The sequence below is a fragment of the Adiantum capillus-veneris genome, chromosome 14 (assembly GCF_014529385.1).
Source record: "Adiantum capillus-veneris isolate H3 chromosome 14, ASM1452938v2, whole genome shotgun sequence".
NCBI classification, from domain to species: Eukaryota; Viridiplantae; Streptophyta; class Polypodiopsida; order Polypodiales; family Pteridaceae; genus Adiantum; species Adiantum capillus-veneris.
The window spans coordinates 145,285,770-145,301,662 of NC_140944.1; the positions used below are offsets into that span (position 1 = coordinate 145,285,770).

Here is a 15,893-nt window from a genome sequence, read left to right on the forward strand (position 1 = left end):
CTTGCTACGCGGGCTACGGGGCCACCATTGGAGAAGCGACACCACCATTGTGTTAGCAACGGTGAGAGCTACGCACAGATACCAAGAGTGCGCGCTATCGGCTTCTATGTGTGGTAAGTTCCTACGAGCTTCGGTGTGAGTTTTCTTTCAACTCGTGTGTCGGAATAGAGCGTGCAGCATATCTATAGAACCACAACGAGTAGAGCTACACATTAGTACCATCGGGGTCAAGTTTCGGTCACCTGTATTTTTCGGCCTGTCTTCATACGCGTTTGCCGCACGGAGTGGTTATAGGTTGATTTTGCAGTTCAAATCTTTAGGGTGTTGTTCTTACCTAGTGTCTAGACTTCCCCTTGAGTTTGAGATCGATTCAATGATTCTAGATCCTATTTCGTATAGCATTCGTTTGTAGTACGGATTTCAGTCACTTGCGTATTCTAGAACTTAGATTTGATTTCCTTAGTAGTGATTGTCATTAGAAGGTCGAGTAGGTGATTTGACACCCACCTAGTTGTTTCCATGCGCCTGCGGGTCAAGCTCCGTCCTCGTCTGACAAATTCTGTTGTTGGTTGAGTTCTCGCTATTTAGCTTCCGCTAGCGGCGTAACCACCTTAACAGGAACTGAAATTGAAACTGGAATTGTATTTCAGATATATAGAGTACGCTTGAGCATTTGATAATCCAAAAGTTGACTTTGTCATAAAAGAAGAGAAAGAGCGCACTAAAATGATTACAAGAGCATAAGCAGCTTTGGACACAGACTAGTGTAGATTCTAGAGAGTCAAAAGTTATACAAAATGAGTAATGGGTCCTATTTATAGGCAGTTGGCTGACTCACTGTGCACTATCAATTACTATGGTAATTCACTGGTTACTGCTTCTAGGAAGTTCCTTCATCTGCCAGTCCATCTTGGAGTTGGTTCCCACCTTCTACACCGCTACATGTAAGACTCAGAATAGTGCAGTCCATCTTGGTGGCATACAAGCTTTTTTTTTTTTGGCCCATGTTGCATTGGCCACCCCGTCGTCTTCGGGCCTTCATGTCTCGATTCTAGAGCACTTATGCTCTACTTCCTCTTAGAAAAAGGGTCTGCGATTGCTCGCGATGGATAAGTTGTGTACTCCAAAGCGCTGTGGTGGTCTGAATATTTTGCATTTGTGTTCTCATGTTATAGCAAGAAAGGCTACTTTGTTGTTGGTGTTGGTTGAGCAAAAGTAGCCCTGGACATAGATGTTTGCGTATCTGTGCTCTCATGCGGTTTCTACACCAGCTTTTGGCCATTGGCAACCGCCGTCATATTGGGATGTGGTTTTTGGTAAGTTTGAAGCTGCAATACCTGCATGCCCCATTGCTTCTAGTCTTGTAGCAGATTGGAATTTGGTCACGCGAGAATTGTTGTGGCATGGCAGAGAAGATGCCTGTGGAAATTCACTTCGATTGGAGAGTTTGCATTGGAGTTGAGTTTTTAATCAAACCCTTATTCAACGCTCTCCTAGATAGGCTTATTTTCTCTCCCAGAAAGGTATTGACAAGATAACTGATGTGACAGATGCTGATGGACATGTGCTCTTGTTTAGACAGGCTGCTCTTAACTTTGGTCTTGGGATGCACTACAAGCGCATGTGAGACACCATTAAGGATCTAGTTGACTCGATATCTCCTGTTCCACCACTGGTTGCGGAGTATCAAATTTGTGATTGGCTAGACTATGCTGGTTCTTCGATCCATTCGATATCTGCAAAGAAAGCGTACTGTCATTTGCAACCATCTTCTTGGATCCGAGAACACTGTAATAAGGTATGGAATATGAATAAGAGTGTTACATGGTGGCGGAGTAAAGTTATGAAAGTGTGGCATGCTAAACTGCCTCTGAAGGAGGGATTATTTATGTGAAGATGCATCGTTGGGGTTCTCCCAATTGGAAAATTTATGTGCCTTAATGGCCTCTTCGCGATGTATTCGCTGTGGTGCACCCATTGAGAATATTCCACATTTATTATGGTCTTGTTCTCATACGCAACAACTTGTGGATTGCATTTCTACAGCTCTTCGCACGCATTTCCCTGGCATGCATTTTGGTAGATTTTTCTGGATCTTTGGAGTGCTTCCGCCATTGCTTTGGCCATATGCATACTTTTTTGACTGGTTTAGATTCTGGGTGCTATGGACAGTGTGGAGAGCACGTAATTTCTCATGTTTCAGCAGATTCAAGTGGATTATATTTCCTTCTTGAAGATATCTCTTCGACAGTCTCTTCAAGTTGCCTAGGGTAGAGGGGCCAGTACTGTGCCACCTAAGATCATTAACCTCATACAATGCTTGTGCTTTGCTAATCTAAGCGCTGAAGAGCGCAAAAGAAAGGTTATGGGTGTAGGATCTCACAACAAAAGCAGAGGCGCAAGCGATGGAGCGCAAAGGAAACGCAAGCGTTGCAAATTTTTTTAGTGTAACAAAAGATGGGGCCAATGAGCAACCGTATCCATGGGTAGTAGCGGGTCATGTGAGCCAGCGGGGTTTAAACATGTAACCTGACCAATCCTGGAGCGACAGATGAGAGCTACGCTAACTACTTCCCGTGAGTGCTTGTCTCGCTTCTAGGTTGTGGCCATCTTTTTTATGAGGGGGTAATCCATCCTAGTTCAGGGGGTCGTCCACTTATTGGCCCCTTAACCCTATGACTTGGACGAGCTCCCCGTTAGTCATTACGAGCTCTACTTTGAATGTCTCTGATTTCCTGTTTGTAATATTTTCTATGGGTTTTCCTCATCTTGAGGTTTCCCATTGGTAATTCAATCTGACATTAAGTTGTGTTTTGGGGGTTGGGGGCCGCTGACGATTCAGTTCACAACGTGATTGTAAGTCCGTCTGTTGCTTAAGTTTATTTTACATAATTCAGCCAGCATCGAGGTGCAAGCAAGCCAGCAATGGTGGGCGGCTGTCTATCTACACTGTTTAACGGGGTGCTCGGAAGCCCCAGCCTTCGCTAGTCTATCACACTCAAGGAATCGCAGTGCTCATAGAGGTTCTACGGGCTACGCCATGGCTTCACAATCCCCTCGGGGCTATGAGTTCGATTTTGATGGAGATGATTATGCGCCCCTTGCTTCTCCCACGGAGAGGCTGATGGGATCGGAACAGATTTCAGCCCGCCCTCATCCGCAAGCATGGAGCTCCGGTATCTGTGCCTGCTGTGACGATATGAGAAGCTGTAAGCCCTGTTTCCTTGTATCAACAGCTGTGTGAATTCGTGCATTAATGTCTAGTAGCACGATCTATACGTGCAGATAGAGGGTATTATGCTTGATAGACTGCGTGTTTGTGTTTTTGTGTGTGTGTGTGTGTGTGTGTGTGTGTGAAGAGAGAGAGAGAGAGAGAGAGAGAGAGAGAGAGAGAGAGAGAGAGAGAGAGATCTTATGGTAATTCTCTAGGTTGTCTGGGTCTTTGGTGCCCTTGCATCCTTTTTGGGAGAAATGTGGAAGTGCTAGAAGGGAGGCCCTGGACTGGTCCCTGTTTGATGCATGCCTTGCTTTGGAGTGTTGCGGCTGGAATTGGCTGCAGTGTAACACATGGAACACTGCTGGGTTTACTTGCTTCATGTGTTCCGTGCTATGCGTGTGGATACAGAAAGATTCTTCGCTCAAAATACAACTTAGAGGTATCCTTGAAACATTCTTTAGTTCTATATCACCCCTTCATGCTTATTTACTCCCTCACTTAAGTTTGTTATCTGTAATTCTTACCTGAGTAGTATACTACAATTTGAACATGCCAAATTTTTTGTATGTCCAGCCTGTTCATTTACTATTACTACTTTTCATATTCAAATCATAGAAGTTTTGCATAGGAGAAGATGAAGGGTGTTTGAAAACGCTCTACCTCAATAGGTTTTGGTGTTAAGTTTTATGAGTGCTTTATTCCCTCTTATAATTCGTGAGTTCAGACTATTCTGAACTTATGAAGGTATATTAGTTTAAGCTCTCCTTGTTGTGCATTTTCTACCACATGACAGTAACAATGTTTAAGTTCTTAGATTGTCTCTCTTGTAGCACTTTTTTGGCAGTTAGTTCTCTTGCTAACATATGTGACATAACTAGGCAAAGACACCATCATTTGTTTTCCATTTCTCCCATTTACCACATTGTTACCATACTTAGTTGATAAACATTCATAGATATCTTCATATGTTTATACGTTTGTGCATATAACATACATAATGTAGAAGTTAAGACTCAGTACAAGTATCATATACACAAGGAACAAACATATACGTACATAAATTACACACCACATTCACATATCAAGTATACATAGACATGCTTGTGTGAATTTGCATTACATGTCCTGATGCAAACATTCATATGTATGGTTTGCACAACATAGGTAGCACATTTCTGTCTCCCATTCCCTCTCTCTACACACAAACATATATGTACCAATCAACTCATCTTGCATGGTTGGGCAAAAAGCGGCAACCTTGAGCCTTGTTTCCTCTCTCTTCAGATCCACTTTGTTGTCGGGAGGAGATGTGGTTTGATATTGCTCATGTGGAGACCGTGTCAGTGGTCTTGTGTGCAGGAGCAGTTGGCAGTGTCAGTAGCAGTCGTAGTTGTGTGTACGTCGGGTCTATCGAGTGGGCATGTCAGTTCTATGCTGGACCATCCTTGGTTACTTGTATGAGCTGTTTGCTATCAGCATGGAGAGCCTTTCCCAGATCTCTCTCTCTCTCTCTCTCTCTCTCTCTCTCTCTCTCTCTCTCTCTCAGAAGCAGAAGCAGAAGCAATAGAACTTAGAAGAAGATGACTTGGCAGCTGTACGGATTCGCGGTATTCACGCTGACAGGCTGTATGGAAAACCCGGATTTCGTGCTAGATTGCTGACGTGGCAAACTATACGGATTTCCGTATTTCACGCTGACGGTGAGGACGTGGCAGCCTGTACGAATTTTCGTGATTTACGTTGGTTGAATTTTCAGCGCCAGCTTTTGGGACCAGTTGCTTTTGAGTTTGATTGCTTTTCATGTAACTGCTTTTCAAGGCCAAGGGCCTTTAAATAAATGCAGAGGGCTCATTCTTTGGCACGCTTCAGTGGGAAGGTGCAAAGCGTGAGTATTGGCATTGTACTGAGTTCAAGCAATATAAAGAAATACCGAAAGGGGTGCCAAGGTTTGGGGCCAATACTCTGGGGTGGAATTCCGCCACTCCGGGTCGCGTGTGCTCTCTCTCTCAGTTCAGTTGGTATTGAAGTGCTAAAAGTCTGTTTAGTTTGTTCTTTTCTATTGGCACGTGGTGCCCGTCTTGTGACAGCGGTATCAGAGCATCAGGCGTGTGCTTTTTTGAAAGCATACCGGTCCTACAAAAGAGTAGACAGAGCAAAGCAGAGAGAACTTGAATTCTATTTGAAGTATCTCGGGTCCCGACCTCGGACTTAGTATTAGCCACTCCCACCCTTACTTCATCGCATATCGGGCGCTCTCCCGTCTTCACCGCTCTGTCTTACAGGGCATAAGCCATAAAGAACCCAAGACATGGCGTTCATGGATTCAACAGAATATTTGTACTTTCTTCTCGACGAGCTTCATGACATTCTTTCGCGGCATCCTCAACATAATTTTTTGATGCTACAAAGTTTTCAACAATTTTTAAATTACATGTTACCGCCTCTAATGCCTCCAACCATAAAGTTGAGAGCTTCCAACCGGCAACCTTTTCAGCCATCTGTTTCGATCGAGGGAGTCTTCAAGAATATGGTGCAGCCATCTGACCCTGATCTAGTGCAACCGCCTTTGCCACCGCCGTTGCCCCCACCTCCCCCACCACCACCGCAACCAGGCTACAATTGTTGGAGCCCATATGGATACCCTTATTATCCGTATCCAGTCAAATTTTTCACTTTTTTTGGGGTGAAAGATCATAAGAAAGCGTTGCAGTTCCTACAACTATTCGACAACATCTATGCTTTGGGGAACTATACAGAAGAATCCAAAATTTCTCGAGAAGCATGATTTCTTAAAGATAATGCTATGCAATGCTGGAGTTCAATTGCGACACAATCGCATGCTCTAAGGACTTGGCAAGCTTTCAAGACTGTTTTTGCACGCAGTTACATGACTTCTATGTTTGAAGTCCGGATTTTGGCAAAGTGGAGCAACTTGAAAATGCTTGTCATCGAAACCATGGACGACTATAACCAAAGGTTTCTCGACGTGTACCTTCCGGTGTCCTTCTTTAGGATCGTTCCCTTGGAGGCCCAATGTGAGCGATACACCATTGGACTACCATCACCATTGCAGGAATATTCTCTCCAAGCAAGTCTCCACCGTGCAAGAGCTTATGGATCACGTTGTGGTCGGCTACAAACTGATGAAGGGAAAGCTAGAGTTTACCACAGAAGAACCTTCGACCACTAACCACAACTCTCGGCAACAATGAACAATTTCTCGAGAGTCTCGTGAAAATCAACCGCAAAGGCCTCGTTTGACACCTCAACAACGAGACACCTTATTACAAGAAGGCCGATGCTTTGGATGCTTTCAAACAAGGCATAACCATTCTAGTTGTCCCCATCGCACTGATAGACCAGCGGAGCCGACTCCCGTACCAACGGTCGACAGAACCCCAGCGCCACCTCGAGCTAAGAGAGCTAGACCCGCTATTGGACTAGTTCTTGATATCTATGGCATACGCCTTGAGAGTACAAATGAATTGTGCTGAGCATATGACAAAGTCAATGGCTTCAAAGCCTTTATTTTCTTTGACCCTAGAGCTACAAAGACTTCACCCATCTTGAATTCTTGAAGTAGACGCACTTTGATTATGATGCAGAGGTTGGAGAAATTGAAGCTGAGCTAGCCACGGGGCAAACTTAGAAAGTGGTACCGCTCATTGGTGTAACAGACCTGGACACTCCAAGTCGAGAATCAATCGCGACAACACCAAGTAACCACTTCAAACAATTCACAGATCACAATAGATTTGCACTGGCCCAGCAGAGTTCCGTGCCTAGAGATATTGGCCCCAAAGATTGGCGCCCCTTTCGGTATTTCTTTTTATATTAATCAGTTCAAAGTACAAGAGAGTGGGTCGGGATTCACTCTCAGACTCTGTGTCTCTCTGAGAAGTGAAGGCCCAAGCCACTTATTTAAAGGTTTACAAGGGATGCCAAAAGCAGAGCCCCAAAAGCTTGAAAGCAAAAGCCTGAAAGCAAAAGCTAATGCTCTCTCTCTCTCTCTCTCTCTCTCTCTCTCTCTCTCTCTCTCTCATAGAGAGCCAAACTGAAAGCAAAAGCACTCTCTTTCTCATTGCGTAGAGAAGAAAAAAGCACATCCGTACGGCTGGCCGCAATTTGCGCCGCATTTCATGGAGATCCGTACTATCTGCTGCCATTTGGCATCCCGGCAGTTTAGGGTTTGCTGAAATTAGGGTTTGCTGCAAATTAGGGTTTTGGCAGATTTTAGGGTTTGCAAGAATTTTAGGGTTTCAGCTAGAAATTAGGGTTTCTGTTGTCCGCCACGTCATCACTTTGTGACAATTGGTGCTCGTCCGGTGACTATTTAAGATTATCATGGAAAAGCTGATTTCCACATTATGAAGTTGGGCAATTGCGATGTTCTCTTGGGCATGCCTTGGCACGACAAGAATGATGCGACTCTCGAGGTTCGAAACCGAACCACGACCGTGATGTAGAAGGACAAGCCAGTTGTCCTCAAAGTTCGGTTGTCCGAACAAAGCCTTCAATGAACTCTCTAGTTGTTTTTTTGTTTTTTTTTAGTTAGACATTTTTGAACACTGTTTGACAAAGTATTCTTTGAAAATTTGTTTGAAATAGATGGTATCTGTTTTGAACTTGTCTTGGTGCCGATTTGAAATGTTTGACTCTGGTATAATTACTGGTTTCAATGCTTGGTGATTTTACTCCCGAGTGGAGTAGTGAGAAATGTTGTTTTGGTATTGTTTAAACCTCTGAACGACGCAGATTGGGTATGTTAGGTGAGCGGAAAGATTGTTTGCGCTTTGCTCAAGATGAGTGCTCCGAACTATGCTCAAGGTTCCTTTTAGTTCTTATGGAAGGGAGAGCCTTCCGTTCTTAATGAGAGAATGCTATGATCACAACAAAGTGAATGAACACTGTGCGTGCAAGTGTATGAGACTGAGAGAAGAGAGATACGACACCAGAGACGTAAAACCCTCCTCCAAAGGCCCCACTCTCGTCGGCGAGAGTGGTCTACTTATGATTGCACAAAGTGGTACAATGACGATGCAATGGACTGATGCAACTTGGGACTATGCCGATGACGACGACGGGGACGACGACGACGACTTTAGGGCTGAAATCTGCGGTCTTCTATCTGCTGAATTTGGCTGTTTCGATGGCTGAAAATGACTTTTGGCTGCATTTTCGATGGTTGAAAATGGAAATCTTCTGCAACCAACTAGGGCTGAATCTGTTGCTGTGTGGAATGCTGAAAACGTTGCCTCTTCTGCTGCTGAATGGGTTGAAAACCAAAACGCTGGCAGATCTGGGTGGTGCTAGCAAAAAACGCTAGGCAACTGGAGGTGCTGGCGACGGTGGCAATGGAAAACGCCAGGCTGTTTTGTAGCGTTAGTAAAACGCTAGGGCTGAGTGTATCTGCTGTGGTCAAGTAATGCTGAAAACGTCAATGCTAGAGAGGATGTGGGCGATGACCAAAAACTGGAAACGCTAGGCTTAGTGTGGCGATGATGAGGAAATCTGCAAACGCTAGGTTCTTGATAGGTTCTTGCTGAGAAGGTGCCTGTTGAGAGGGGAGCTCCTGTAGCCTCTTCTGCTAGAAAGTGCTAACTTGGGTTTGCTTATATATTAACTTAGCAAAATTACCCTACCTACTTCTGCCAAAAATAGATAAAATAGGCTAAATGCACTGGAAAATTTCCATGATGGAATCTGATGGGAATACTAATGATCATGCTGTGTGCAACCAGAGGATATGCATCTACACTAAGTGACTAGGCATGCACGGTCTACGAATAGACTGACAAAAGTGACAGATCACTTCTAAATCTAGACCGACTGGATTGACTGAACCCTGATCATGCTGTAGCTTGTCCACGGACACATAGGGTTGGATGTGTCATGTGACAACCCCTCCTTTTCAAAGTGAGGTACTGATACCGAACTGTATGGCGTTGAGGGAGATCGCCAATAGCATCCGGAATCCTGGAAGGGACTCTTCGCCGGCCCACTCTGATGTGTGGGTCGTGCGGTACTTGAACTTCATAAAGGTCTGCAACGCTTGCTTCTTTGGGCCGTGCCGAAAGCGACACAACGTCTTCTGTGGCTCCTTCAATGCTTGAACTTCTTCTAGAGACCTGCTTCTTTCGTCTTCAAGAATCTCCATGGTTGAAAATTCCTGAAACCACTTCCAACACAAAACCATGAACATACCCATTCCATGTAAAGTGAAGGGAAAAAATCTTGTCTTCTCTAAAGACTGTGTATGCAATGTAGATGAACATAGAGATGGAGTGACAAACCGTTCATCAAACACATGCAAACAATGAGATCGAATCTTTCTCTTTTGATTTAAAGCAATCAGTTGTGGCAATTCACTACGGAAATGCCCATGCTTGGTGCTCATACTTTCATGTGCTCGTTCGGAAACTGTGTCATGCCAAGGAAGAGACATGGAATGTGACTTCCTTACATACATACTTTTCACGAAAAATCCGCATACAGTCGTGCTCATCCATGAGAGAAACGTGCTCAACATACAATATGTCATGCCTAGGAAAAGGGATCTCATAAAGATGCTGACGAAAATACAGGAAACGATCACGAATGAAACATTCGAACAATGCGTGCGTATCAATCATGCGAACACACAATACTTCTTGTGAGGGTTCTTTGGACCTAGGCTCGAGAGCCAAGATCGGTTCTTCTTGAATGATCGAATCGTCCTGTTGGGGTTCTTTGGACCTCGACTTGAAAGCCAAGATCGGTTCTTCGTGATTGATCGAATCTACAACGAGGTTAGCTTAGCTAGAAAAGGCATCCACTAACACATCATCCTTGTGAACAATCACATCATCTTCATGCAAATCATCATGCTTGTGAGAAATCACATCTTGATCATGCAAATCATCATGCTTGTCATTGTCATCCAAATCATTATGCAAATCATTGGCATCCAAATCATCATGGCTATCATTGTCCTTCAAATCATCATGCAAGTCATTGTCAATCAAATCATCAACATGCTTCACACAATAATGCAAATCCTGTGTGTCATGCTTTGGAGAAGAAGAGACTGAGAGAGTCTCCTTTTCTCGATCCTGTTGAATCTGTGCCTGCATTTGAGAAAAGAGTCGCAACATCTCTTTCATTCTTGCTTTGGTCTCGCGGTCATATTCTGCTTGTCTTGCTTTGGCTTCCAAGCGGGCTTACTCGCTCGCACGCGCTATGGCTGCCATTCTTTCTTGGTACTGGGGCTTTATGGTTGCTATTCTTTCGTTGTGTTCACGCTCTATTTCTGCTTTTCGTTCTGCATCTCTTGCTTTGTCTTCTAACTTCTTGTCCATCATCCTCCTGTCGAAAGCCTCCATAGGAGTTAGTGCAATCGGTGTCGTAGATGGTAAGGGGGGAGGGTCGAAAAAACCTCCTGGTGGGGAAAATTCTTCTTTGCCTCTCTCATGCTGAAACCGGCCTGTTCAATCCAAAAAGGGCGGTAGACTTTACTTTAAACCTTGATTTAGCTTTCACCCATTATTAGTCGTCTATTTTACCTGTACTTTCACGACACATCAAAGGGGAGAGGGATACAGGCTGCTAGATTGCACCTGTATGAGTGGACAGACACCAGATTGGCCCCTAACTTAGGCGCCCCTTTCGGTATTTCTTTATTATTCAAAAGAGGGAATAAACGCTGTGGTTCCTACAAGCTGCCCCGCACAAACTCGGCTGAATTTCCACTGTTCCAGCCCGATTTCGGCAGCATAACTGTACTAGAACCCTTCACGGTCAGTATTCCCACGCATTGACTGACTTTCCCGACGCCTACGGGCACTTTGCAAAACCTGGCGAGAATCTGCAGCACGCTGAATTCTCTGTTTTCAGCCCTGAAAATGCGCCAGATCGCCTGTACAGCGGTCCCCTTGCGTCCCCGAACCTCCTGGGGGTATTAGGGTCCGTTTAGGGCCAAAACCCTAAACCTGCAAAAATACACAGCAGGCTGTAATTCACTGTTTCGGGCTCCGTTTCGCGTGCCGGTCGCATCCCTAGCAAGTCCTCGAGCTCCCGCACCTGTAGGGCTACTTGCCCTTTGAATCGGACGAGATTTCTGGCGTGAAACCTCTCCGAATTCACCTGTACCTGCGGGGGGATTAGCCGCTAGCTAATCCAGTACCTGTGCAAGAGGCTCTTGCCTCGGCAATCGCGCATGAACCCACACAACTGTACATTGGTCAAATGAAGAGCCCACTAGAGGGGCATAACATACTGCCAAAGGGGAGAGAGAGGGCAGTGCGTAGCGTGCAGGGCATCACTCCTGGCACCGCACTGTGCATAAGAGGGAAAGCAAGCACTCCATAGCTCTTAACCTGTGACAGAGACTTGCAAAATGAGCCTCCCAGCTATAAATCACGTTTTTGCCTTCTCTATAAGTAGTAAAACTGGCCTCAAAGTGCCAAGTGTCACTCATTTGTGCATTTTCCCGCTTTAGACCCTCGGGTCTAAAAATATCTCACCTGCATCCTCTGTTGACTTGGCCACAGAGTAACAAAATGATCCCCATGTCAAACTGCACGTAATGACGCGAAGACATTTTCAGGTCCCAAAATAGCAGTTCCCTAAATTTTAGGAGATGCTGCCATTATATCTTTCTAGGTCATCCGACCCTCTTTGTACACTGTGGCCACATCCAAAACTGAAATGTAGCCTCTGTAGCAAAGGATTCCACTTTGGCTAGTCAATGACCCCACTTGGCTAACCATAGTCCTTGTCCAACCTTAGTGCTCTCTTGCCCTCAGGCCTGGACTCCCTCTGGACAGTTCCACACTAGCTATGCAATGCAGGGCAGTTAGATTTCCCGAGGGGTGTTTCCAAAAAGTGAAAGTAAATAGATAATAAGAAAGAAATCAACAAAAAGGATAGATAGTAGTCACACGCTGGTGACATACCCCCCTCCTGAAATCTCAAACGTCCTCGTTTGCATCTATGTCGTACATGCTTACTGTCAACACCTGTCGACACATATACGACACATACATGCTCATTGTCAACCCTGGTGTATTCAACACCTCGTCGACTCATGTATTGCCTGCGTGTGAACCCTGTCCCAATGACATAGTGGTAGCTTCGCACTCTGCCATTGCTTTGAGTCACTAACTTTCCAATGACAAAATGGTAGCTGCACATTTTGCCACTGTCTTATAGTACACGTTGGATCCCGTAACACTTTCAAGCATATCCAAACCGACAGTTTAAGAATGCAGTTACACATGTACTCTTCAATAGAAGCAATCACTGTATCCTTGACAGACTGACAAGAAATACTCACTTCTATAGCACTAACCAAACTTTTGGACATTCCATAAGAGCAATTGCCAAACTGACAATCTGTACAGCTCTAACATTCATGTAACAGGTATTTCATTTGAGCTCACTTTAAATACCATGTACATCATTTGTTTCAGAAGCCATTGTCACACTGACAATCCATGTAGCTTTGAAACTCAAGGGGTCAAGGTAGGTTGCAAATCGAAGGCTTCCAGGTAAAGTGATAACACAGTTGGTGACTCTGCAAGTTCACCTTCTTCCATCCACTTAGCATCCATTGGTGGATAGTTTCTGAACTTTACCAAGTAACGCCTAGCAACCTTGCCTTTCACTTTCCTTTCTTTGTGTGCCAAAATCTGTTCAGGGACCAAGATCTCGTCAAGTTCCTCGACTTCCGGCTGATCTTCAGCTGGCATATCTTCTGGCACATCACCCACATAGGGTCTGAGAAGACTCACATGAAACGCATTGTGAATCTTCCAACTGTCAGGCAATTTCAGCCTATATGCAACATCACTGATTATGTCGCACACTTGAAAAGGCCCATAGTAACGCATGCTGAGCTTTGGAAAGAGTCTTTCCTTGCCCTTCATCTTCTTTAACCTTGCCTTTTCAAACCGTAGAAGCACCCAATCACCAAGTGAATATACCACTTCACGACGGTGACGATCAGCTGCTTTCTTTTGCTTTGCCTGAGTCCTTTCTAAAGCCACTTTGACCTTCTTGTACATTTCATCCATGTCTTGAACATACTTATCTGCTTCAAATATCTTGTCCTTTGTATGCAGTATGGGAGGAACTTTCTTGCCACCTTCAACTATCTCAAAAGGTGCCTTGCCAGTTGATGAATGCACTGTATTATTGTATGCATACTCCACCAATGGCAAATACTGCTCCCACTTTCCTTTATGCTCTGACACATAACACTTCAGTAGATCTAGGACAGTAGAATTTGCCTCTTCTGACTGCCCATCTGTTTGAGGATGAAATGACGAAGAGAATTTGAGCGTGGTACCCATATTCTCAAACAAGCCTCTCCAGAACAAACTAGTCATGCGTGGATCACGGTCGCTAATAATCGACTGTGGCATGCCATGATACTTGAAAATATTGCTCATAAACAAGCGTGCCATCTGATCTGGCTTTATCTTCTTCCTGACAGGAATAAAATGAGCCTGTTTGCTGAATCTGCAAATAATGGTCCAAATACCATCATTTCCTGTCTGCGTTCTCGGAAGATCAAAGATAAAATCCATAGCAATACTTTCCCATGGTTTATCTGGAATAGGTAGTGGTTGCAATAACCCTGGTGCCTTTTGCCTGTCAAACTTGACCTTTTGGCATATTAGGCATTCTCGCACAAAGGCATCCACATCCCTTCTCAATGTAGGCCAATAGAAGAATGTCTCAACCGCTTTCACTGTAGCATCGATACCACGATGCCCTGCATACGGTGGGACATGACTCTCTTCCATAACTTTGTGTCGCAATGGCTTTGTGACACACAATCTGCCATGCATCATCATGAACCCGTCTTTAAGAAGATAGTGTTCATGACGTTGTCCATCCATTAGTTGCTCGAAGACCCTTGCAAAATCTTCATCATTTGCATACTGTTCTCTCATATCATCAAGTTCATGATGATAAGGAATTGACACAGCTGAAATTTGTGGCTTCCTAGACAAGGCATCAGCCACAACGTTCTTCTTGCCTTCCACATGCACAATCTGAAAATGGAACATGGACAAGATATTTGCCCATCGCATATGCTTCTCAGATAACTTTGTCTGTGTCAAGAAGTATCGCAAGGTCTGATGGTCCGTTTGGACAACAAAGTCTGCACCTAGCAGGTAGTGTTTCCAACTTAAGAGCGCATGAATCACAGCCAGTAACTCTTTCTCATAGACCTGCATGGTCATCTCTGGCCCTTGCAAAATTCTGCTCTCATAGGCTACTACCCTGCCATCTTGCATTAGCACAGCACCAATGCTACTACCGCAGGCATCACATTGGACCACAAATGACTTCCTAAGATCTGGCAACACAATGACTGGATCCGAAGTCATCTTTTCCTTTAAGAGACTAAAAGCTGAAATCTCTTTTTGTGTCCATCTAAAGGTGACTGCCTTCTTTTGAAGAGCATGTAAAGGTGAAGCAATCTCAGCGAAAATTTCGGATAAACCTTCTGTAATAGGAGCATAGTCCCAAGAAGCTTCGGACATCATGCACCGTCTTCAAATTTGGCCATGACTTGATCGCTTCAACTTTTGCAGGATCCATTCTGACACCATCCTTTGAGACAATGTGTCCCAGAAAGTGAATCTCTTCCAGAAAAAACTCACTTTTCTTTGCATTGATGAGCAACCTATGACTGCGTAGCTCTTTGAACACAATGGCCAAGTGATGCCTATGCTCCTCTTCATTCTTTGAGTAGACTATCATGTCATCAAAGAATGTACCAACAAACTGCTGGTGTGGACAGAAAATTCTGTCCATCATCCTATTGAACGTAGCAGGAGCATTTGTGAGACCAAAGGGCATCACTAAAAATTCGTAAAGGCCAAACGTTGTTCTAAAAGCAGTCTTGTGCACATCCTCTGATCTAATGCGGATCTGATGATACCCACTCTTTAGATCTATCCTGCTAAACATAGCTGCTCCTTCTAATTTGTCCATAATATCATCAATTCTAGGTATAGGAAACCTATTCTTGATGGTATTCTTGTTCAGTGCACGGTAGTCGATGCACATACGCCATGAGCCATCCTTTTTCTGCACCAACAACACTGGAGAACAGAATGGAGATGAACTGGGCTGAATCAGCCCTTTTTCTAACAGCTCCTGTACTTGGCCCATTATCTCTTTCTGCTGAGCCGCACTAACCCTGTACGGAGGCTTATTTGGTGGGCTACAGCCTGGCACCAAATCTATCGCATGGTCCTCGGGTCTCTCTGGCGGTAATTGAGACGGTAATGAATCGGAAAAACAGTCACTATACTGTTGTAAAAACATTGACCTTTCTTTATCTAGCACAGATAAATTTGATTCATCACAATCTGACACTTCACGTGCAAAAACCAAGTACGCAGAAAGATGCTTTTTCATTACAGAAGTAATAGCAGAAGCTGATACAGTAGGAATAGACTCCCCTTTAAGCTTTACATCCAGAATGTGAGTCTTTCCCCTGCTCTGTACAGTGATCTTTTTGTTGTAGGCATCCATGATTCCCTGTACACGAAACAACCAAGGAATACCTAACAACACATCACATCCGTCCAGTGGCATGATGTAAAATTCTTCAGCATCTACATAGGACTGGATATGTAGACGCAACTTTCCGATGATGGGTGTCACAGCCTCTGTA

The 15,893-nt window shown here is 44.4% G+C and overlaps 1 protein-coding gene across 1 annotated transcript in view; it reads left to right on the forward strand.

Moving 5' to 3' along the window:
- The first annotated feature begins 2,903 nt into the window (after nt 1-2,903).
- LOC147443301 (protein PLANT CADMIUM RESISTANCE 10-like) overlaps nt 2,904-15,893 on the forward strand; it is a 42,257-nt gene continuing 29,267 nt past the window's right edge. Inside the window, exons 1-2 of the mRNA XM_086529197.1 lie at nt 2,904-3,209; nt 3,430-3,656. Of these exons, the coding sequence (XP_086385323.1) occupies nt 3,041-3,209; nt 3,430-3,656 (396 nt within the window). The 5' untranslated portion in view covers nt 2,904-3,040. The remainder of the gene's footprint in view (nt 3,210-3,429; nt 3,657-15,893) is intronic.